The 23,151-nt window shown below is 38.8% G+C and overlaps 1 protein-coding gene across 2 annotated transcripts in view; it reads left to right on the top strand.

Moving 5' to 3' along the window:
• macrod1 (mono-ADP ribosylhydrolase 1) overlaps positions 1-23,151 on the top strand; it is an 84,939-nt gene that overhangs the window by 40,215 nt on the left and 21,573 nt on the right. For both annotated transcript variants that reach the window (XM_066649576.1, XM_066649575.1), the window contains exons 4-5: positions 8,472-8,501; positions 20,516-20,632. In XM_066649576.1, the coding sequence (XP_066505673.1) occupies positions 8,472-8,501; positions 20,516-20,632 (147 nt within the window). The remainder of the gene's footprint in view (positions 1-8,471; positions 8,502-20,515; positions 20,633-23,151) is intronic.

Genomic DNA, 23,151 nt, shown 5'->3' on the forward strand with positions numbered 1-23,151 from the left:
TGAAAGGTGTATTGAGGAAGATGAGATTTTACTCATTTCAGGTGTAACCCGTTTGTAGTTCAAACAAATGCAATACATTTTCTGTTAAAACAGTGTTTCAGTGACCAGCATGACTACAGATGTTTAGTAATGGAGACTTGAGTGAAGAACTAAGTGTAATTGAGTTTCTGACATATAAAATTATGTTTAGACTTATGTTTGGCAGTATGTTCTCATGAATGCTGAACAAATAATGCTCCAGAAATATTTTTAAATGCATATTTACATTCACACTGATACTAATTGGGAAAAGTGGTTTAATCCGACAGTGTATAGAATTAAGTATTCTTTATGTACTATATGTTTATAGCCAAGGTTGAGTTGTAATTGATTTAAGTATCTGCATTCACTTTGGTAACGTTTTGAAAAGGTAATATTTCTATGACAGGAATTAATATTAGTTTATACAGACTATTTGCTGAATGTGTTTAGATTACTTACCCTGTAAGAAGAGCATATATTACTAATTACATGCAGGACATTCAATCACAACGATTTTATTTCTATAGATTCTGCCCTGTTCTGTCTGTGTCCATTTTTGGGTGTGAGTCTCTGTCACCGTGTTAGTTCTGTGCCAAACAACAAGGCCCAACTGAACATTAATGGCACACTTCATGCTAAATTTGAGTGAGATGCAATCAGGTTCCGTTAGATGCTTTGCATCTAAAATCTTGTTGACAGTATAGCACGGTGCTTCCTCATCCGGACGGAAGCTGGTAGATGCAGGCAGCACGTCTGCATGTTATTATCACCTGGAAGACTAGACTGTGCTCGCCTCTCCAAAAAAAGCAATGTGTTAGTGAATGCATATGTATTAAGTGGAAGGAAGTCGGCGTACCAGGCCAGAGCCTGTGTGTGAGTTGTTTGGAAGCCAGTGTGTCAGCAGGGTTCTGGAGTGTCAGACATTAAGGACATCTGTTACTATCCCCTCACACACCGTCTCACTCTCTCCCTGGGTTTCACTGACTCAACCCCAGTGACATTCTATTTCAGAAACACACTTCCGTTCCCCACACACACTCCCCCAGCAAAATATACCACATTTTCTTATCTAAACATCACTGTCTGATTTTTGTTTTACATATTGTATGTCTTGAAAAAGGAAGTACCATGTTAAACATGTGAGAGACCCGCCTAAGAGAAACCAGGTGAAGCTGCTTTGGCTTGTAAACTGTGCAAACTCAGGGTTCGCAGTTCAGTTTGATTTAAGTGTTTTTTATACAGCACAGTCTGATTCATAAAGACCAATTCTATTTGTGTTTTTCCAGTGCCTGTGCACATACGTTGGGATATCTGGATTGCTTGCCTTCCCCCAGCTTTGAAATAAGTTGTTTTATTTTAAGGACTGCCTAGGTCAGAAAATAAGGGATTCACTAAGCCATTCAGATTTGGCTTCCCTTCTGGCATCTGTTGAGGACTCATTAGAATTCAACCCCCCCACCCCACCCCCATATCCCCGATCTGGGAAGCTCTTATCTCTGTGCAGGACCCATTGCTATGTAAGAGCGCAAAGACTGGGTTAAACCGTGTAAAGCACGGAGCGAGAGAGAGAGCAGAGAAATAATTGAACTGAGTGAAAAACTGAAAAAATAAGAGCAGAGAAATAAAACGGAGCTAAATCTGCTTTGTGGTCGCCGTGGGCTTCATCGTCATTGAAAGGAAAAGATATTCAAACAGGTCGTTCTGAACAGAGCTCTTTAGATGGGGAGATTGCCACAGTGATGCTTATTCTTTGAGGTCTTTTGTCCAAATCGTGTCAAAGGCCTTTAACTGACATTTAAACTGTGTTTACTTGTGGTAAAATATGTCAAATTGAAAGCTTTCAACTCATGGAACTGTCTTCTAACTCACTTGCGCACACACACACACCATTAATGCATTTCAGCATGACAGCATGTGTCCTTATTAACAGCTGAGACAATGGATGATCTACAGTGGTCACCTTCAGCTTGTTCCTGCAGTTATGATGTTATTCCGGATAACACGCTCCTGCTTGTGTATTAAATCTCCAAAGGACTAATCAAATATGATTATATATTACAATTATAAAACTGTTTGATTAATATATTATGAGTTTTGTTGTGGGATGTAGATGGTACAAATATTGCAAAACCCTTTTATTCTGCCATTGTTCTTTTTAATGATTGCCAATAGATAGCTGCCAATCAGATTTAATAGGTTAAATTTCTACAACGGAGGCGGCGTGTTTTTAAAGTACCACCGTCAGACTGAATTGGACAGAGCTTTCAGAAAGCAGAGCGTATAGAATTTACATTCTTGAAAAACGCAGTACCCTTTATAGCTCCTTAGGCATCAAGAGTCTAGTGAGTGGATGTATTGTTTGGGAACAGCAGACTAAAGCCAGAGTGGATACGATGAGAGAGGAAAGGGTATAGATGGAAGTCGTAGATGTGTACTGTGTGACATGAAGTCCTTCAGTGTAAAGACACTGTAAAGCAGTACTTTAGTAATGCTGAAAGCTCAAGGGATACATCTCCTTTGACAAGATCCAGTGAATGGCCATCACTTTGTCCATCATGATGATAGTCCTGTCCTCGTGTCCTGCACGTTTTTTATGTCTCTCACACTTTCTCCATTCTCTTTTTTCTGTCCCTATGCTAGATCATATCATTTTTCACAACAACTGTCTTCACCTCTCTCTCTCTCTCTCTCTCATATATATACTCTCCTCTGCCTGTGTGTCATTCATCTCCTTTTGATGTGAGCTCTCTTTGCTATTTTGCCCCTTTTAAAAGGAAGCTGCCTTTATGCTAGAATGAAAAATGACACTTTCTCTCACACTCTGTCATTGTCCTGCTGAGTTTAGCTCTGTGTGTGAGATTGTGCACCTTGGCATTGTACTTGAAATGATACAGCAGAAATATTTGAGTGTTTTGGTGTTTTCTGATACACAGTCAGTCATTTCCTTGTCAGTTCCACCTGCTGACACGCTCCTTCAATCTCTCTCTCTCTCTCTCTCTCTCTCTCTCTCTCTCTCTCTCACACACATCCTTATTTGTATAATTGTAATCTAGACCCTTCTAATATTCTGTACGCTTGATTTGATTTGCTTCAATTCAGTAAAGCATTATAAACATGAAGGTTGTGTTATTGCCAGAGCAATCACCATAAACAAATACAGGGGAAATAGCACGAGAGAAAACTTGGTTAGAAGATTATTAATCATCAACAAAGAAAACCAAATAGAGGCTTGAGGGAACTTTTTTGTTGTGGGTGTTTTAATAATAGTGTGATGTCTGTGCTGACATGGGCTGAGGCCTTGTGTTCTAGAAACTCTGTGGAGATTTTGTAGGTTTTCTTCCCCAGTCGACTTCATCATCATTTAATACAGCTTGGACAGCTCTGAACAGAGCTGTGCTCACGGAGCCTTTATTTGTCCACATTTTCTTTGGACTTCTCTCTCTTGATATTATGGTCAGATTAGTTGCCAATATGTACCTTGGATTTAACTGCTTTTTGAGATTGTGAGATGTATATTTCATATGTTTTGACTTCTAATTTGCCCATTTTTCATTTGTATATTAAGTGTATATTTGTGCATAGGCCCTTTGGTGTTTGTCATTGATTGTCTTTAGCTTGTTTTTCAAAGCCTTTTCAAACTTGCGTTTTGTCATGTCCTTGTAATTACTGTAGTGTTAGCGCAGTTTCCTAGATGAGGGTGAGGGATTCATAGCACAGTTTGCCTACAGTCATTAACCCCAAAGGGTTGGGTAAAAGGGCAAAGGGCTGGGCAACAGTGTTCATGTCATACAGCAATAAATGACTTTCAAATACTTATGATTTTACACAGCGATTTGCTGTCTTTGAAATGGATTCATATAGTCCATCTATTAAAGGCTGTCAGACCATTTGTTCATCCAAAGCAACTAATCAGTGGAATGTAGTGTTCGGAGTCTTGCACAGGGGGCTCTGAGAGCATAAGAGGCTTGTTCAGGTCAGGACTCCAGACTCTTTCTACTAACTGCATTTACAACCAGTTTACCTACTCACATAGCTTTAGATCTTAACTTGGGGATTTGGACAGGCTTGGTTCTTCCATAAAGAAAACTTCTGTTGCATATTGCATCACATCTCTCCCAGACCAGTTCTCAGAACTGTGATCGTGACCTTAACGGACTTCAACAGTTCCTGTTGATATCTGTCTTATTAAGCAACGTGGGCAGCGTGAATGGTTTTTACCCCAAAATGGGTTGCACTGTTAAAATGTTCTTTGATCATGTTTTCAAACATTTATCAAGTATTAGTTGGCCCAGCAAGCATAAGTGACCTGCCAAGCAAGCGCATCTCTCTGTTAGTTGTCTGTCCATACATTTAAGCTCTGAATCGCATTATAACCATGCTATTTTCTTTCCTTTCTGTAAGACAACATCATATAAAAGCTGGAAGATGATTTCAGTGAGTCATAGAGACAGTGGGGATAGCGTACAGCTCCAGTGAATGTGGAGCCTGATTCACTCATTACTCTCAGCTCATGCTGTCGTGTTTAGTTCTGCAGAGTGGGAGTTTTGGACTGAAGGTTGTCAATCACACATGGCCATGAGAACATTACCACCATACTTAGATTTTAAGCCATGATTTATTATGGTTGTATTTTTTCTACTATGTAATACATAATTTTTTTTTGTCAAATTTTATGTCAATTTTTTAAAATTGACACTTTGACCCACACAGATATCACCAATAAAAAAGGCATGGGTTCACATTCTAAACTTGAAGTTTATGCTCGTTCTAGTCCGGCCCAGAATGTTATTTGCATTACAGAATTGACCTATCTGCTGAAATAGCTCACTAAGGAGATGCTCATTGAGGGGTGATTTTTCTGGGGGTTTCTTATGTTCCTTACCTTCATAATATTGCTACTGTAGTGGATGATCTTCATATAGTTTTCTGTATTAATCCATTTCATCTTCCTGAAGGGGATTGTGATGGTTCTGAATTAAACGATTTTGTGTGGGGAACACATCCCCATGTTCAGTCTGATCATGTCATTGTTTCCCACCGGGTTGTGTTTGGGAGAGAGAGTGAAGGGGAGAGAGAGAGAGAGAGAGAGAGAGAGAGAGAGAGAACACGCCGACTCTACAGTTGCTCTGCCACCCTTCCCCTGGGTATTCACTCTCTCTCACACACACACACACACACACACTCACATACACACATACAAACAAACAGAGGGCTCTGGCAGATGGCAAATCTCTCTCCCTGAGGAATCAACAACTTACTGCCCGTACTCATTTTCTCCCCCACTCGTTTTCTCCCTCACTCTTTCCCAGCCTTGCCTTCCTCCTGCATGTCTGAGCCCTTTTTTTCCCTTCCCCACTAGCAATTCCTTTAACAGACAGACAGCAGACAGAGGCATCACCACAGGCGCATCACATTCCCCTTCTGTTATTCAGTTCTCTCTCTTTCCTCTTTCCCCTTCTCATCACTTTCTTTCTTATCCAACTTGCCCTTTCCCTAACCCTACCCTTACTGTTCCCTTTCTGTCTCGCTCTTTCTTTCTCTCCCTGCCAAACATCTGTCTGTTTCTTTCTTTTTTCTTCCTCTCTTCCCTCTATCTTCCTCCTGTCTTCTCTCCCTTCATGCCTCACTCTTTCCACCCCCCCCAACTCTGTGTAATTAACAATGTTTCGGTAACCAACCTTTTGGGTTTGGAGTTGCTATGGTTACCTCTCCATCCATACTCTTCCATGTGGTTGGTGTGTGCTGATGTTTCTCAGATTTATTTTTTTATTTTATATAAAATTTTATAAATTATTTTTTGTACCTGTGTGTTTATTTGGATGTACACTGAGGTCATGTTGTAAAGTGTGTTCTGGTTTTACTTGCATTACATGGTTTTTATTATGCTGTGTAGAAAGGTATTGCTCATTACATGGTTTATTGCCTGTGTGCGGGGATCTAATGAATTTCAAATGAGAGACATTTAATCAACTATCAAATTGCTCATTTGTAATGTAGCCACACAGCCCGGCCGTAAAACATTACTCGCGTTCAGCCCCCCGTCTGGCTTTGGGCTCTAACTCTGAGGCGAACCCGCTCTCCGTCTTTGTGGGAGTCCAGTGATGCCAGTTTATTGACACTGCTGGTCAAGGACTTGTTTAGATTGCATTTATTTTATTATGGTTCTCATGTATTTGATCTGATTAAAGACTGAACTGTTTGCAGCAGTGCAGGGTGATGTAGATTTGTGGTCTCAGCTGTTTTCTCTGCTGATACTGTGTTGAACAACTAACAGGATGAATAGGATCCTGATTATACTTAAGAATTCTTAATGTTCACACAGTGATTTTTAAAGACCCATTGAAATACACTGAAATTATGAGAAAAGAGTTTTTCTCTGAAATCACTGCTTGCTTGTTTTTTATGTGAATTATTTTTAATTCTGTTTAGTAGTACAGACTAAAGTTTAATATTTTGATATCCTCACATATCACAAAACTAGTCGGAAGGCACCCAGGCACGTTCTAGATGGTCTACAGCGACACTTGTTGTAGCTCTAGGTCTTGAATCCCAGCTGGAAAGCATGGCTCCGCACTGCTAAGCTGTGCTCCTACCAAGCCCACCCTCTGGGGGACATGAGCCTTATCTAAGCTGGGTACACAAACCCTACTACATGGTATGATCAAGTCTTGAGGACATGAGTGCTCTGGTTGGTCATGAGAGTTTGCTGAGAAAATACAGCTTACAGGATAATATATGAACTTTTTTAGACCAAAGTAAACAATTGGGCAGCCATTTGATATGACCTACATGAAGGAATGCACTCACCACTAACTTTATTAGAAACAACTGGCTTGTACTTCCAGAATTAGACCACCTTGAGACCTGTCTGCCTAGAAGTTCCGTTGTACAATCATTAATTAATCAGTTCATATTATTTACCTGTTTCAGTTTGTGGCATTGCTACATTATGCACACATTCAGACCCATGGACATGTTTGCACAGCCAATTTCCCTATCAATGTGGGTTATTGGACTTTTGGAGGAAACCGGATCACCCAAAGGGAGCCCACACAGACATGGGGAGAACACACCAAAACCATTCCCAATCTTCACCATTCATTATATGAAAATGAAGGCAGAATATAATAGCCTCTTTTCATTTACATGTCAGCATTAGTGGTAGCATAAGAAAGATCTACTTACAAAAACTGACCACTGATGTATGAAACAAGGATGTCTGTGACTACCTTTGACTCTGTAGTCGTGAGTGCACTCTCGTGTGTAACTGAACACCAGCAAGGTGAACTCATGAAATAGGGGTTTCTAATAAAGTGACCATCTGTGCATATTGAATATAGTCAAAATCTATATTAATTTATTATGCAGTAGATCCCAGCTGAAGCTATGCTTTTTTTCTTCTTCTTGCAGCTTTATTAGTGCACTTTTTAAAAGCAGTGCTTTTTGAATTAGCAAAGTCCTTTTGTTTGGGGAAATATATGAGAAAATCAAGTAAAAGAAAGCATTTTATCCACGTCTCCTGGGCTTACTCGTACTTAAATCTGCATGAGGCATTCACTTTCCATGTTTCCATTTTTCGAAAGTATGTCTGAATAGTCATGCTTCTGTTGTCAGCAGCCAAATAACTTCTGTCTTGAAGGCTTACTTGAGTCTTGTTCATGGCTTTTAGTAACTTGACAGAGGAATGATTCAGACTTCGGCAGTGAAATACTTAACTTTCAGGGCAGCACAAGTACAGTTCAGGGCAACACAAGGCAGCAGTAATTCTAATCTCTAAAGGAAAATGTCAATGAGTTTTCAATGTATTTCTGGTAGGATGTACATAAAGGTCTGATTTGAAGTGGTTAATTTTTATAAATACCTACTAAACCTATTTTTATTAAAGTGCAAATGATAACACCCAGGAGTCATGATGTCTGCAAAAAACACACACAGGCTTTTATTTATTTATTTTTTATATCCAAATAAACTGGTGAACTGGTTCTTGAGGTTATATTATGTTTATGATTGTAAAATACTGATATTCTTGTAATTTATTCTTGTTCTTTAGGGACAATTTTGTATTTGTGTCTTGCATGAACCACCAAAGGAATTCATTCATTCATTTGCAAATGCTTATCTCAAACATGGTCTATGTGCATTTGTGGCAGTGTATTCAGAAATATTTCATGTAATTCTCTACAGTTTAATTAGTCATACTGATTCTTTGAATATTTGCTCATTACATCAGAAGTCTGTCTACTGCGGAACAATTAACATTAATCCACTTTGAATGACTTTGTTCACACCTTAACCATTTAATATATCTGACGTTTGGACAATTCTTAGATTTCCTCTTTAAAGTCAAGCTAGCAAATTTCATTCCTTGGCATTGAAACCACATGATGAGCCACCAAAGTCGTACTAAGGCCTTCTCTAAACACTTTTCTGTTTTCTGTTTGTTATTTCAGCCAACAAGTCCCTGCTGGGTGGAGGAGGAGGTGAGTCTTTTTTTTGTGTCATTTTTGAAAGGGTGAATGAGTGGGGAAATAAAGTATTGAAACCCAAAAGAGAAGGATGTTTGGGGAGGAAGGGATGAGAGATAAGGAAGAAGAGAGTGAGACACAGCAGGTGGTATCAAAGGTGAGAGGCAGGGAAGAGAGATAAAGTTTGAGTGAGAAACAGAGCGAGGCTGTGTGTGTATGTGTGCATCAGTATGTGCGTGAGCGCACTCCAGGAGCTGTTGTGAGCCAGGGGGCTTTATACTTCTGGCAACCTGAACATTAGATGTGTGTTTGTGTGGTGTGTTAGAACACACACATGCTGTTTAAGGAGCGATTAGAGGCACAGGAATAGAGACACTGAACACTCTGAGCTTCCACACGGTGAGACCTGTTATCATCTGACATACACACTCACACATTCAGTTACACACTCAAACATACAATACACATTTGTACACACCATCAACCAACCCCAAACAAACTATAGAGTCAAAAAAAAAAGGTCAAAAAGATTGAGTTTGTAAAACAATACTCACAAATGTAACAGATTTTGTAACTGCGTTTGAGCAACTGCACACACGTAAAACTAAAATCCACACATTCGCCTTCTGTTGCGTGTGCGAAACTCTTTTTGCAGTTGCGGATTTAAGACCCTGTTTTGACGGCCAGTTGATGGACCAATAGGAAAGCTTTAGCTGGACCAATCAGATCGCGGGGTTTGTTTAACCAATCAGACCATTGATTTGTTGCTGTCAGCCATAGTGCTTTTCCACAAAATGAACTCCGGTTCATGAACCGGTTCTGTTCCTGATTTTTGGAACCTTGGTTCTTTCCAGTGAACCGCCGCGTTTCTACGGACAGTGGAGAAACATAACCAAGATCCGCATCTCTGACCAACACGAATGGCATCGCGCCTAACTGCACCAGAGACACACAAAAACGAGGCGTGTTCCTGTTTGTTTCCTATTATTTATTTATTTATATTAAACGTTGTAAATGACCCTGTCAGGCTCCACTGGGCGATAACACTGTATTTGAAGCTCTGAGCTCTTGGTTACGTTTCTCCGCTGTTCACAAGGTCAGCAGGACGCCTCTGAACTCGGCCACAGCGTTCCCCTGCTCATGGCATATTCCTGATCCCCCTCTAAATGTGTAGAAATGCTGCGGTTCAATGGAAAGAACCAAGGTTCCAAGAATCAGGAACAGAACCAGTTCAAGAACCGGAGTTCTCTTGGTGGAAAAACGCTATGGTTGACAGCAACAAATTAATGGTCTGATTGGTTAAACAAACCTCGCGATCTGATTGGTTCAGCTAAAGCTTTCCTATTGGTCCATCAATAGGCCGCCAAAACAAGGTCTTAAATCCGCAACTGCAAAAAGAGATTCGCACACGCAACAGAAGGCGAATGTGTGGATTTTTTCCACCTCATTCAAAAACTCCCACTGTCACATTTGGAACCTTAAAAAGGTTTGTTCTTGCATATTTTAAGCCAACTGACAGGTACTGATGCACACATTCACGACATTTGATTTACAAATGCAAATCGTTTTTAAGTAAAAATGAAACCATATAAGAAAATAAATAAATGTGTAAAAGTACAATGTGTTACTGTTTATCTTGACACATTTTAATTGCAACTGTGAACACTTTGCAGTCCCATTTAATGTATCAAGCTAGCTGTCTAAAAAGGACTTTTGTCCTTCACTTGGCAGAGGAAGTAGCACTTATAGATGATTGTGATTAGCTGGGAGACATGTCAGTCATTATTTCGCAAATGGTCATTTGGCTGGTCCCTGCTCTGCCCACAAATGCATTCTTTAGTGATTACTTTTGAGAGGGTAGAAAGCTTTTACTGAGAAACCTACTGTAAAATGTTCAGAAATCTCCACTTTTTATTTTTATGTCAACACATGTCAAATTGGAGTTCATGCTTAATTTCCAATAATATTATTTTTTATGTTTGTGCCATGTGTTTGGATAGATCAAGTGTTCTTGTGTTTGTGATCTTTGTGTTTTTTTTTTTTGTTTTTTTTTTCCTCAAGGTGTAAGCTCCTTAAAATTTGCTATTTGTCCTAAACTTTCACATGGGTCACTGTCTGCTACAGCTCACTGCTTACTCACACCTACTGTATCACTTAAACAATTTTACATTCTGATGAGTCATATCTTCCAAATACCAGTTCAGATTTTGTATTAGTTCTCCGTCTCTTTTGCCAAGTTAAGAAGTGACCGAAAAGATGAGGCGAGTCATGCAATAGCAGCATGCCTTCGTGAAATGTGGTAGACAAGCTCACTTTTATAACACCCAGCCCATTAAAAAGGAGAATTTGTAAGTTAGACATGCATTAAAGAAAAGTACTGACATGCCACATCAACTTCATGCATGAACGTTCTTAAAAGAAACACATTATTTTGGTGCAGTCTCTTTTTCAAGCTCTTTTTTATTATTATATTATTTTTATTCATTATTTATTTATTTTTTAAGTTTAACATTTAAAACTTATGATAATTTCCCTAAATTCTGACTCATACTTCCTTTGGAAGATGACTGTATTCCTCATGATTAACTCAAGCTGTGGTCCTGTTCTTAAGAAGAGAAGACAGTTGCTATTGTCCAGGCCTACACTGTGGGAGCCAATTATGTCATTCTGCACTGAATGATATCCACCAGCTGCCAGTTTTATCTAAGACTGTATTTAGTAGGAGATATTGGTATCAAAAACATGTCTTTTACAATTAGTTTCTGTAAAAACATTGAATTGACAGATAACACACTAACACATGGTATAGACAATATATAAATAAATAAAGTTCCATTATCTATTAAATTTAATTATAGTTTTAGTTCTGACTTCAGCCAATAGGAGATATCAGGAACATTGACTTTGAAGCAGATGGAGGAAAATCTAATCTCTGATTAGAATGTGTAAAGTCCATCTCTATAAGAGCTATGAGAACAGTAACTACCAGTAGTTACGGGTGTTCCTGTTGGAATGAGTTTTCTGATGGACAATACATAAGTGCCTGCCCACTAACACATTCAGAGTTAAATGTACTAGTGTATATATAGATATACTAGTTAAATATATCAGTATTTTTTACAGATACAGATAGGAGTGCGCCAGGGTAAGAATAATGTGCCAGGACGCACTACTGGTGTTTTTCATGTACATAGGCACATATTGATGCTGATATATATAAACATTTGCAAAATGTGGGCGTTCAGGCTACACCTGTGTGTATTAGCATCACAGACAATTGTAACATCTATTTTCATAGGTTTAAAAATGCCATAAAATGGCACACTAGCCCAATAATGTTTAAATATACTTTTCAAATATTGGTTTGAAATGATGGAAAGTTTGCAGATCTTTCCAGTACTGATGGTATACACATGTCAACTGATGCCAAGGTGTTCTTGCAATTGCAGCGTAAGTTGCTAGGGTTGTTTTTTCTTTCTTTCTTCCTATACCTCTTTTCCTCACACTAAACAGTTTTCCAGTCTTATTGAAGGATATAGTGGGTACAGAGAAAGTAATAATGTTGTGGTCTGTTTTCCCGGCTGTTTACCTCTTGTGGATGTTTATCTCTTAAAAGGGTTATTTGTCCCTTTAGGGTTACAGGTGAGTTGATTACAGTGTTAAAGCCAATACCATTATACCTCTCCTTTGACAGCTTCAATTCAAAATCTTATTCAGCTCTGATTTCTGCCAGTCAGATCCAGGCAACTCTTTTGTCTATTTATTTTCAGCAAGCATCTGAAAACCAGGCACCAACAATCTCTCTCAACAATCAACAATTCTATCTCCCCACCTTCCTCTCTGGTGACCCCACCTGTGTCAGGTGATTTGCAGACCATTTTCATGGCCATCTGTTGTGGCTCCATTCTGTTCTACAGAGCCAAGAAGTGTGGCACTGATAAGGCATCATATATTAGTGCAGTAATTCTGCTGCTTGATTCCAGTAACTTCTACCGGATTCTATAATTATAGCTTGCTGCTTCATCATTCACCTAAAGCTCTTGGGCTTGTGAATTCTATGACCTGATAATATTATTTATATTATTAGGGTAGAATACACCAGCCACTATGCATTCTGTATCAAGGTAAAACATAGTCAAAGATACTTAGGCTGCTTTCACACAGCCAGTAAATGTGGCCCAAATCTGTTTTGTTATATGTGACACATGTCATTTGTATGGCTGTGTGAACAGCAAATATTGCATTGAATCTGAATTTTCAAAATCAGATTAGGGCCAATTTCATGTGTCATATTGAAAGCCAATCCATATGCAATCTGTGGCTATGTGACTCTGAACCACCAGACAGGAATATATGTGACTATTATGTCACTATGGCTGTTGAGAATGATCCGTGGACCTGGGTCCAAACAATTTTCATTTCAATTTGAGGTGTTTTAGACATGGAAACAAACTGGTCAAAGCATTTTTGTTCGGCAAAATATTGGGAAACAAAAATCGTGTGAAACATCTTAATCCAGGTTCCTGTTTCTCATTTACCATATAGCTGAAAATGGCCTCATTTCAGTGGCCTGGTCTCAGACTGAAACTGTTAGAGCTAGAATATTTGCAGAGTTGAAAAACAAGTATAATGACGTAATTAAATATAAATGAAGTAAAATTACAGATAAATATATTTCACAGAAAAAATTGAAAAAGGCCTAGAATGCCCCGAGGAACCCAACTGAAAATAACTCAATACCCACTTTTAAATAGAAAGATACCCATAAGAACTGTTAGAAGGAACACATTTATTTCTCTAAAGAATCTTTCAGTGGATCTTTCTTTAAAGAACCATTTTTATAAATCAAGATGTAGCAGTGTTAATTTGAAGAAACTCTGCATAATATAATCTTTAATATTGTAGTGGATGGCCTGTCAGACTCAATGACATGTTATTTGCTTGAAAGTCACCGTGATGTCTTCAACCATTAACAGATAAGTGGAAAGTACTGGTTACAACCAAAAGGACTTACTAGGTTTTGTTCCAAACAGACAGTAGCAGACATTTATAATTGGGGACCCTTAAGGCTTTGAGTTGATTTCTTTAAAGCAGTCCTTAAGATCAGTGCAATTACAGATCTCGCTAGACATCTCCCTAATTTTTGAGTGTCATTTTAAAATCAAAATAAAATCATGTCTAATCTTTAGGTCCTTCTGGTTAACTGAATTGTTGTTTTTGATCTCTGTGTGTATTATATATAGTACTTGTATATTGAAATTTTATGAGTGTTTTGCAGTACTCTCATCCATGTTAACAGACAGCTAAAAGTGGCCCTTTTTGGAACATTTTTTATGTGCTGAACCTATACCCTATTTCATTTATCTATGGCTGAATAACAAAGTGCAAATACAGCAAGAATACATTCAATACATTCAAAAGAATCTAGTCTCAGACTTTAGGAGGCAGTCACAGAGGCAGTGGAGACATTTGTACAGAATGTTTCTTAAGACCATTACCCAACCATTTCTACATCCAGCTGAAGCATGTCTATATTGTATATGGAGTTGTTAATTTAGTGCAGGGGTGTCAAACTAGATCCACGGAGGGCCGTGTAGGTGCAGGTTTTCTTTCCAACCACGCAAAAGCCCCACACTACTGAAAGTCAAGATGTACTGATTAGATCCAATGATTATAAACAGGTGGAATGAGGTGTGGTTTCTGCGTGGTTGGAAAGAAAACCTGCACCCACACGGCCCTCCTTGGATCTAGTTTGACACCCCTGATTTAGTGAGATTGATCACAGGTGACCAAATAAAAGTTGCATATTCTATTTGCACCTGACAAAAACTACATAAAACAAAAGCTGCATAGGATAATTTACATCGTTATTGTTGAAATAACTGGAGCCAGTTTCTCTTTTCAGTCTTGATAGAAACGCATAACTGCACAGGACAAAATGTACGCGCCGTCTTGGCATCAGGAGATTGTAATGCAGCACTGATGCAAATCGGATTTCTGTCTGTCTAACAGAGATGCATTTATGTGGTCAGGTGCAAATGGAATGTGGATAAATCTTATCTGGACGTTATCCAGGTTTGAGACGCATGAACTGACAAGCGTAAATAGGCTCATAGATTCAGAAGGATGACACTGAATAAGTGTAAATCTAAAAAATGTTCTGGTCTGGCTTTAATGTATATTCATCCTTATACACAGTACTGTGGAAGAGAATATTTTCCTACACTCACTGTAGATTTTATAAGCTCCACTGACCATATAGCAGCACTTGGTAGTTCTACAACTACAGATTATAGTTCACCTGTTCCTCTGCATACTTTCTTATCCACATTTCACCCTGTTTTTCAATGGACAGCGCTGCAGGGACATTGATATTGTGGTGATGCCTTGGCACGCATTGTGCTGTTACAAGTGGATCAGACACAACAGTGCGCCTAGAGTTTTTAAAGCCCTAATTGTCTCTGCTGGACTGAGAATAGTCCAACAACCAAAAATATCCGGCCAACAATGTCATGTGTCCACTGATGAAGGACTGGGGGATGACCAGCACAAACTGTGCAGCACCAGATGAGCTACTGTCACTGACTTTAAATCTTCAAGGTGGACAAATGAGGGAGGTGTGTCTAACAGAGTGGACAGTGGGTCGACACTGTTTATAAACTCGAGCAGCACGGCTTTGTCTGATCCACTGTACCAGCACAACACACACCAACACCACGACGTCAGTGTCACTGCAGCGCTGAGAATGATCCACCACCCAAGACACATCTGCTCTATGGGGCTCCTGACCATTGAAGGGCAGGGGGAAATGGGGATAATAAAGTATGTAGAGAAACAGGACTACAGTCTGTAATTGAACTACAAAGTGCTCCTGTATTCTCAGTAGAGCTGATACAGTAAGATTTTAATTCTCAAAGTGGAAATGTCTGACGCAAGTATGGAACTTTCCTTCAGTCTCAAAGATGGACGCTTTAAACGTATGAATGATGTAGAGTTTTATTTTTTTGTTGGTTTATTCATCGACATCGATTCCCTTTCACTGTCCATTCTAATTTGCTCAGAAATATCTCTTCAGTTAAACACATTTTGTAGATGGCTAAATTGGAAATAAAACAAATTAATTTGTAATTCTCCTGATCTCACGGGTTCTTGATCTGGAAGATGTCTTTCTTTTCTTTGCTGCATGGGAGATGCTTGAAGGTTACTTATAATGTGTGTGTGTGTGTGTGTGTGTGTGGTTTATAGAGTATGCACTGGATTATTTTTATGCAGTTAACGGAAGCGACGTACTAAACATATAAACTGCCATTTCCAACTGTGTTGACTCAGCTCTGTCTCTGTCTCTCTCTCTCTCTCTCTCTCTCTCTCTCTCTCTCACCCACCTGAGGGCAAATTTGTACAGCCAATCCACCTACTACTATATGTTTCTGGATTGTTTGAGGAACCCAGAGGAAACCCACACTACAGACAGTGACTCAGATTGACCCTCCTCTGTGACCCCTCACAGACAGTGACACAAGTATTGAACCCAGAACTCCAAAATCCATGAACTTTGTGGCAGTTACACTACCTGTAGCCCCACAGTGTGTAATTACATATTTATTTTATATATTATATAACAAGTTTGTGACTTTTCCTTTCCACATTCATAGTAGCTAAAGTAAACATAATAAGCAAAATGCATCTAAGTGTTCTGAGAATGGGTTCAGTCAAACAGCACTGAGGTCAGAATGGGTTAAATAGCTATTTACTGCATCAGACTTCAGAGGATTAAATCAGATTTAATGAAACTAAAGATAGTATCAGAACTGTGACTTGTGATATCTGATGTCTTGCTATAGCATTTTATATAATCCTAACCCTACACTTACACACTTCTTGCAGCACTGTAAACACTTCTTCTTTGCTCCCTGTTTTTGCCATCTGCATGCAGGCACTCTGTTTCCTCTCATTCCTCACACACTCTCACTCTCTCCATGTGCTTTCCTCTACCCCACCCTCCCTCATATGCACTCACACTGTCTTCATATGCTTTCCACTGCTTTCTTCACTTTCCTCATTCTCCCATCTCCCTCGTCCTCTTTTTCCTCTTCTCACACACACACACACACACACACACACACACACACACACACACACACACACACACACTCTCCATCTCTTTGTGGTCTCCACTCCAGAGGTTTGTTAAAGCCTGCTGAACCTGGGTGATAATTAGACAGGGACAAACTATACAGCAGGGAAGGGCACAGCCTCTCAACATTAATGTTAGGGGGAGGGAGGTACTGTAGAATAGGTAAGAAAAGGTTTGAGGAACTTTCTACATGTGTTCAAATCAGGAAAATCACCCAAAGTAGTAGAGCACTGTAATTTATTCTGTATAGTGTCACTCCACAACCTTAACAGAGTAACTGTGTCATGAATGCTTCACAACAATGTGCAGTATTTTAACAACACAGTCAAAGATCATGACCAAAAAAGTAACCCCCACCCTTGCTATAGATATTTGGTTTCTTTTTGCATGTCTGCCTCTTTCTGGAAACAAAAGTGAGATTTTTACAGATGGCTAGTTAGTGCTGGAGGTCTGCATTTCATGGTGATTGACCATGTCTCTCTGGCCAATCCAAGCTTTGCAATGTTACACAATGCTTAGACCATACTTGGCTTGTTTGGAACTACATGTGAGCAGGGACTAAAGGACCAGTTTCACATACTGGATATCAGATTCGCCTAGTGGAAAAGCAAATAAGCAAAGCCAAGCTGAGGAGTTACCAGGCAGGGAAAAAAGTGCCATTTGGGTTCTATTTTTTTTTTTTTTTTTTGTTAGTTTTGTTTTTTAAGATGTAAAGTATCACAGTGACTTGCTTATGTTGGAAAGGATGATGATTTTCCCTTTTCAACAAATAAGTTTTAATTTCAGTGTAAGAAATATATCATTGTTGCTAGTAAGAAAACATTGACTCACTAGTGTCTGTCATATGTCAATATTATCTCTCATCAGAAAGCACGAAGGTCAGAAAGACTGGTATTTCATTACCAATGTGCTCCTACAATGAGCCAGTAAGAAAATAGAGGAGCAGAGCAAGTGAGTGAATATGGAAATATGCTGACAGTAAGGGTCATGATGTGACTGTGGAGTTTCTCAGCTTTGAATTACACTGCCATGGTTTCTACACGTTTATAGCATTACTCCTCAGCTGAAGCTGACAGTAGAGAGAGCGAAGGGAGTGTGCAAGAGACCTAAGTAATAACTGAACAGGTTATAATTTAGCGCTACTGTGTGGATCGTGGTCAGAATGCTCTGTGGTTGGTCTGAGCCGTGAGCAGGTTGTGAAATAGCTAGTGCTGCTGTGGTGTTACACACCCAGTGTGCCGTGGATTGAATGAAGTCCCTCTGTGTTTATCGTTCTGAGTGTGTTTGCGTGTTATGAGGCCAGGCTGAAATTATATTCTAAAGAAATATTCTTTTGGGTTTTTTTTAACCTGATCTGTTGCATCTGTAGCATGTGACTAATTAGCTCAGACCATTCCTCTATATTTAACGAACTGAGAAAACACATCAGAACCAGCTCTAGTTAACAGCCCGAGGGCAAGGCGCTGAAATCAAGCAGTATCCTGTTCTTTTACAGAGTACAAGGAAAAATGTCAAAATGAATGTCTGTAGTAATAGAACACATGCTCTAGTTTGGCCTGTGCCTGTATCAGCACATCCTTCAGGAGCATCAGCGATGACAGATGTTACTGCTAATAATAAAAATAGCAGCAATTTTACTTTAATCTTGAAGATAACATGTGTGTGAATAGCTGATACCTGACCTCATGTCTGTTCAGCCATTTGGCTGAGTACTGATTAAGTGTAACAATGTGCTGTTTTGTTAATAAAACAGTTCTTCAGTCAACATGTGTGAATATGAATAAAACATCTACAGTGTGCAAGACTTGTTCAATTAAAAGGTTTAGATCCAACAAAGAGAAACAGTGATGATGTTCAAGTAGAGGTTTCATTTTTGTCAGAGTAGGTGCAGTTCAGTAGAAGTTGTATAGTTAGTGTATCTTACAATTTGACTCAAAAACTGTACACTAAATCTAGTAAGAAATAATGGAATTGTGAGTGTTACATCAACAATTGCCATCCAAGAGAAACATGTACTTGGCTTAGAATGATTATATGAGAGCTGGGACATGGAGTGTTTCTTTTTAAAACTGTGTTGCCTGTGGTTCTGACACTGTTGTCCGCATCTTAAAATGTGTTTGTATAGCCCTAAACTGGGGTTTGGTTCCAGGACGCATTTGCCAATAGGAGTCTTTCAACAAGACTCTGAATAATTTTTTCTTATATCTGTGTTTTTTAGGGTGTTTTCACACATGTAGTTCCTTGGTTCTGGTCTGAATCAGTTAAGAAGCTCATAATGAAGCTGGAAATATCTGCTGCCATTACAGCACAGTGCACTTTCACCAGTACAAATCAACAGCTGCTTTGGAACAATACTCAAATGTTCTTGGTAAACTGTATTTATGCCTGTCATTTCTCTTAATGTTTTAAAGTTTAGTTTGGTTCGTGTGTGGGTACAGTAGTGTCATTTTTATAGAAGCATATAGTTACCAAATTACATTATTTCAACAACAGTAAATGCGTTGCAGACTACTTGAGGTAACCTGTTAAAACATTACTGGATTAATCTCTAGTTACAGATGGAGAGATTGCATTAGGAAATCCAGGCCTATTCCTTTGTCTTCTACATAATGTTAACAATGAGAAGCTGAGCTCAGTTGGATTCTGTTGGATCCCACCATATGCACACCGTCCTTCTTCTGTCTTGTTTATTGATTTTTGGATAGTATACCCCCAGGAGAACAGAATAAAGTGTTTGTTTATGCGTGTGGGTGGGTTTGTGTCTATAAGTGTCTCTCCATGTGTTTTTGTGTGTGTTGTGGTGTCCTTGGCTTTGTGGGATGTGATTTGAAAAAAAGTATCGTGGTGTGAAACATACTGCATCCATCGTGTTGAACACTGAAGATTGAGAGTAAAAGAGTGTGTGTTTCAGTGTCGAGGGATTTGTGACACGGGCACGCAGATGTGCCTGATCCAATCCAACATCTCCACTAATGGCTGCCATGGTGACCGGTTGGGCCAATGACGGAAGCTCTTTCACCAGCCCCAGTCAGTGTTTCTTAGCCTGAGCCAATCTGAGAACTGAAAAAAAAAAAAAAATTGAGACTCGCTGCTAATGATTGACTTGTGTATGTGCGCATGCATATGTGTGTTTGCCTTTGTTGCTGTAGAAAAGAAAAAACATATGGTGTAAGAGCATGTGGCATAAGATTTATTTTTTTCCACATGTTACAAAGCCCCCAGTTGGGTAAGTGCAGAGCCAATTAACACCTGCTAACAAGAAGTCTGCATTTAATCAGCTTTCGTGTGTGTGTGTGTGTGTGTGTATTTGTGTTACAATTACACGGGAAGCAAGTCTATTCCCCCTGGCCATCTTTCCTCACCACTTTCACGTCTTCTTTATTTCTCTTCTTTTTCCTTTGCTCTCATCCTCCTCGGTTCTGATAAAGCACTTAGTTCCTTTCTCACTCTCCTTCTCCTGCTCCCTCCTCACTCATTTCTGTTCCATCACTCTTTTTTCTCTCCTCTATTCCTGTATATGTATATATTCTCTCTCTCTCTCTCTCTCTCTCTCGTTATCACCCTGTGTCTTTCTGTTGTAGATTCAGAGCTCTTTAAGTGTCGGAGTGTTGAAGGCCCTGGAGCGCTCCAACAAAACACTGCTATCAGTTCTTCTGAGAAAAAGCAGACAGTTCTGTAGAGCGTCCCGAAGCCCGGGAGAACAGAAGCTGCCTGGGAGCCCAGCATTTTAACATTTTAGAGCTCTTTTATGAAGCTATTGATGTTGGAGTTGTTGTGGAATTTGTGCTTGTATCTCATAAGCCAGATGCCTCCCTCACATTAGCACTTTGCTTATTGTCTGTCGATCTGTGGTAATGACATGTTTTATTCTGATTCTTAAATTCTTCCCCCACAGTGGATGGAGCCATTCATCGTGGTGCAGGGCCTATGTTGAAGAAGGAATGTTCCACTCTGGGAGGCTGTGAAACAGGGGAGGCCAAAATAACAGGAGCCTACCGCCTGCCGGCTAAATGTGAGTGACCTTGCTATACATACTGTATTACATATTCAGCAAATCACACCAACACTGCTGCCTCCCAACTTGAGTTTTTGTGTTAGTAAATTATCAGGAAAAAATAGTCTCATATATATATAGTTAATAAGTTAAACAATAGAGCAGAAAAATAGAAACTCTCCCAATCTCCTCGTCCAATCTCCTCCAACAGCATCTTCGTCTGGTCTTCATGTTAAATACACTTAATAGAACCAGTTTATTTCCGTATATTCTTTTTTTATTATGTATTATTCTTTTTCATACATTATTTGTTAATAAAAAGAACACGTGTTGTATTTTTTGGGGGGCTGGAATGGATTAATAACTTTTTTTTTTCCCCCTATCTTTACACATACTGACACTGTCACTGGTTTTAATTGAAATTCAAAATATAAAACCAAATTTGTTGAACATTGGGTGGTGCCGATGTGAACTAATATGAAGGAAGCTGTAAAAATATTTAGTAAGTAAAAAAAAAAGTAGAAGTTGTAGAAACTAATTGATAAAAAGAAAAAATACACCATTTAAAATGATGGGTTTTTTTTCAAAGAATGATTGCTCTTATTATAGTGTGGGGAATAATCCACAGGGCTGCACCTAAAACATGTTTCTTGATTAATATTTTTTGAATGTATTTGTTACAAAGGAATATTGTTATATTTGCTATTATATTGATATTTACGATTTCACCACACACACAATAATAACAGAAGAGCAGAATAAATATGGATTGATTGTGCTTCAACGAATGTATGTATCATAGTACGAATAACATTTTAAGTGGACCACTGCACTTCAAAATCTACTGTGCTTAAAATGTGCTATTTTTATTTGAATTGTTTCACCACTCACACTACTCAGAACCTCTACCATGTTTAGTTAGAGTGCATCAAAGTAATGGATGCAGAGCTGTGCGCTGAAGGTGTCAGTTACAGGGTTTCTGAACTGTTGTTTTCAGCTATTGTTTTTGAAGACAGTGTAAAATCATTGTATAATACAGAAAACAGCAGTGAATAAAGCCAAGAGAGATGAAGAGGAAACATCCCTGGTATACACTAAAGGAAATATTATGCACATATTTATTTGATTCTATTTATGCTCTGCTGTTGTTTTAGTGAATGTAGGTGGGTCAGGCTTTGTCGCATATAGTGGCAATCATGCATGATGTGCACACAAAGCTTCACTTTCAGCCTGTTTTTCTTTCTTTCTCCATCACCCTGTCTTTTCTTCCTCTCCTCCCGCTCTTTCTCTCTCTTTCCCAGAGTGTGTTCAGTAATTATGTAGTCAGACAGTGTTTACAGAAGCAAGCACACTTTAATTTATTCGCACACTTAGCAGTAATTTCCCTGCCTAATTTATGACCCTACCCGCCTTACCTAGAGACAGAGAGAGTGCATACGCTGCTCTATATCCAACTACATCACCGCAAACACACACACATATATATATATATACACACACAAACACACACTATATATATATATATATATATATATATATATATATATATATATATATATAATGTATATATAATGTATATGTATGTAAATATATGTATATGTATGTGTGTGTATATATATATATATATGTATATGTATGTATATATATGTGTGTATATATACACACAACTTTCTTTCACTCCCTCTCTCTGAAATGAAGATTTTTTTTCCCCCTCATTGCTTTATCTCTCTCTCTCTCTCTCTCTTGGAATAGAATAGTAAATATTGTATTAGTAGTAATTGCTGGAGTGAGTTATTCACTGTGTGATTAATGTTTAGTGCGCTGCAGTGTGTTGAACACCTTCCACTGTCATATTCGCTATTTAACAGTTTAGAGTTGTGAACAGGAGGGTGGCTCAGGCCAGAGGGCCAAGCTCAGTGCAGGTAATCAGGTGGACTTTAAAACCTTGGTTAGGAATTGCTGAACCAGCTCCATGGTCACTCCACAGCTAACTTTTAATGAGTCAGGCTTTCGACTAAAGTACCATCCTCTCACAATTCTTCCCCTCTGCTGCATTGCAGGGATGTAAATCTCTATCTACAATGAGTCAATACAATTCTGCATCTTTAGTTAACAATTCAGTGCATATTCTCACAAATAAATTATTTATTGCTTGCTGGTTTTTAATGCAGTGGTATCTGAGAGATAGAAGGTCACAAGTGTTTGCTGTGGTCTTCAGGTTTTGAATCTGCATATTCCCTGAATATTTGATATTATGCACTGAGCATGAAATACTTAAAGTCCTTGCTCAAAAAAGAATGAGCCCTTGCTCTGACATCTGTTTTTTCTTCACCTGCTCTGTTGAAAAGCTTCTTGGGAAACAGTAAACTCTCATTTCATAACACTCATTTCAAATCTACAGCCATGCAGTTGAGTCATACAGGCTTAAATTATTAAAGGTAGAGTGTGATATGAAGAAGACTAGGCCAAAAACGTTCTTGTCATTTTCATAAGTTGCTAAGTAACAGTTAAAGGAAATCTAATTACTGAATGCCTCA

The sequence above is a fragment of the Hoplias malabaricus genome, chromosome 17 (genome assembly GCF_029633855.1).
Source record: "Hoplias malabaricus isolate fHopMal1 chromosome 17, fHopMal1.hap1, whole genome shotgun sequence".
Classification (NCBI taxonomy): domain Eukaryota; kingdom Metazoa; phylum Chordata; class Actinopteri; order Characiformes; family Erythrinidae; genus Hoplias; species Hoplias malabaricus.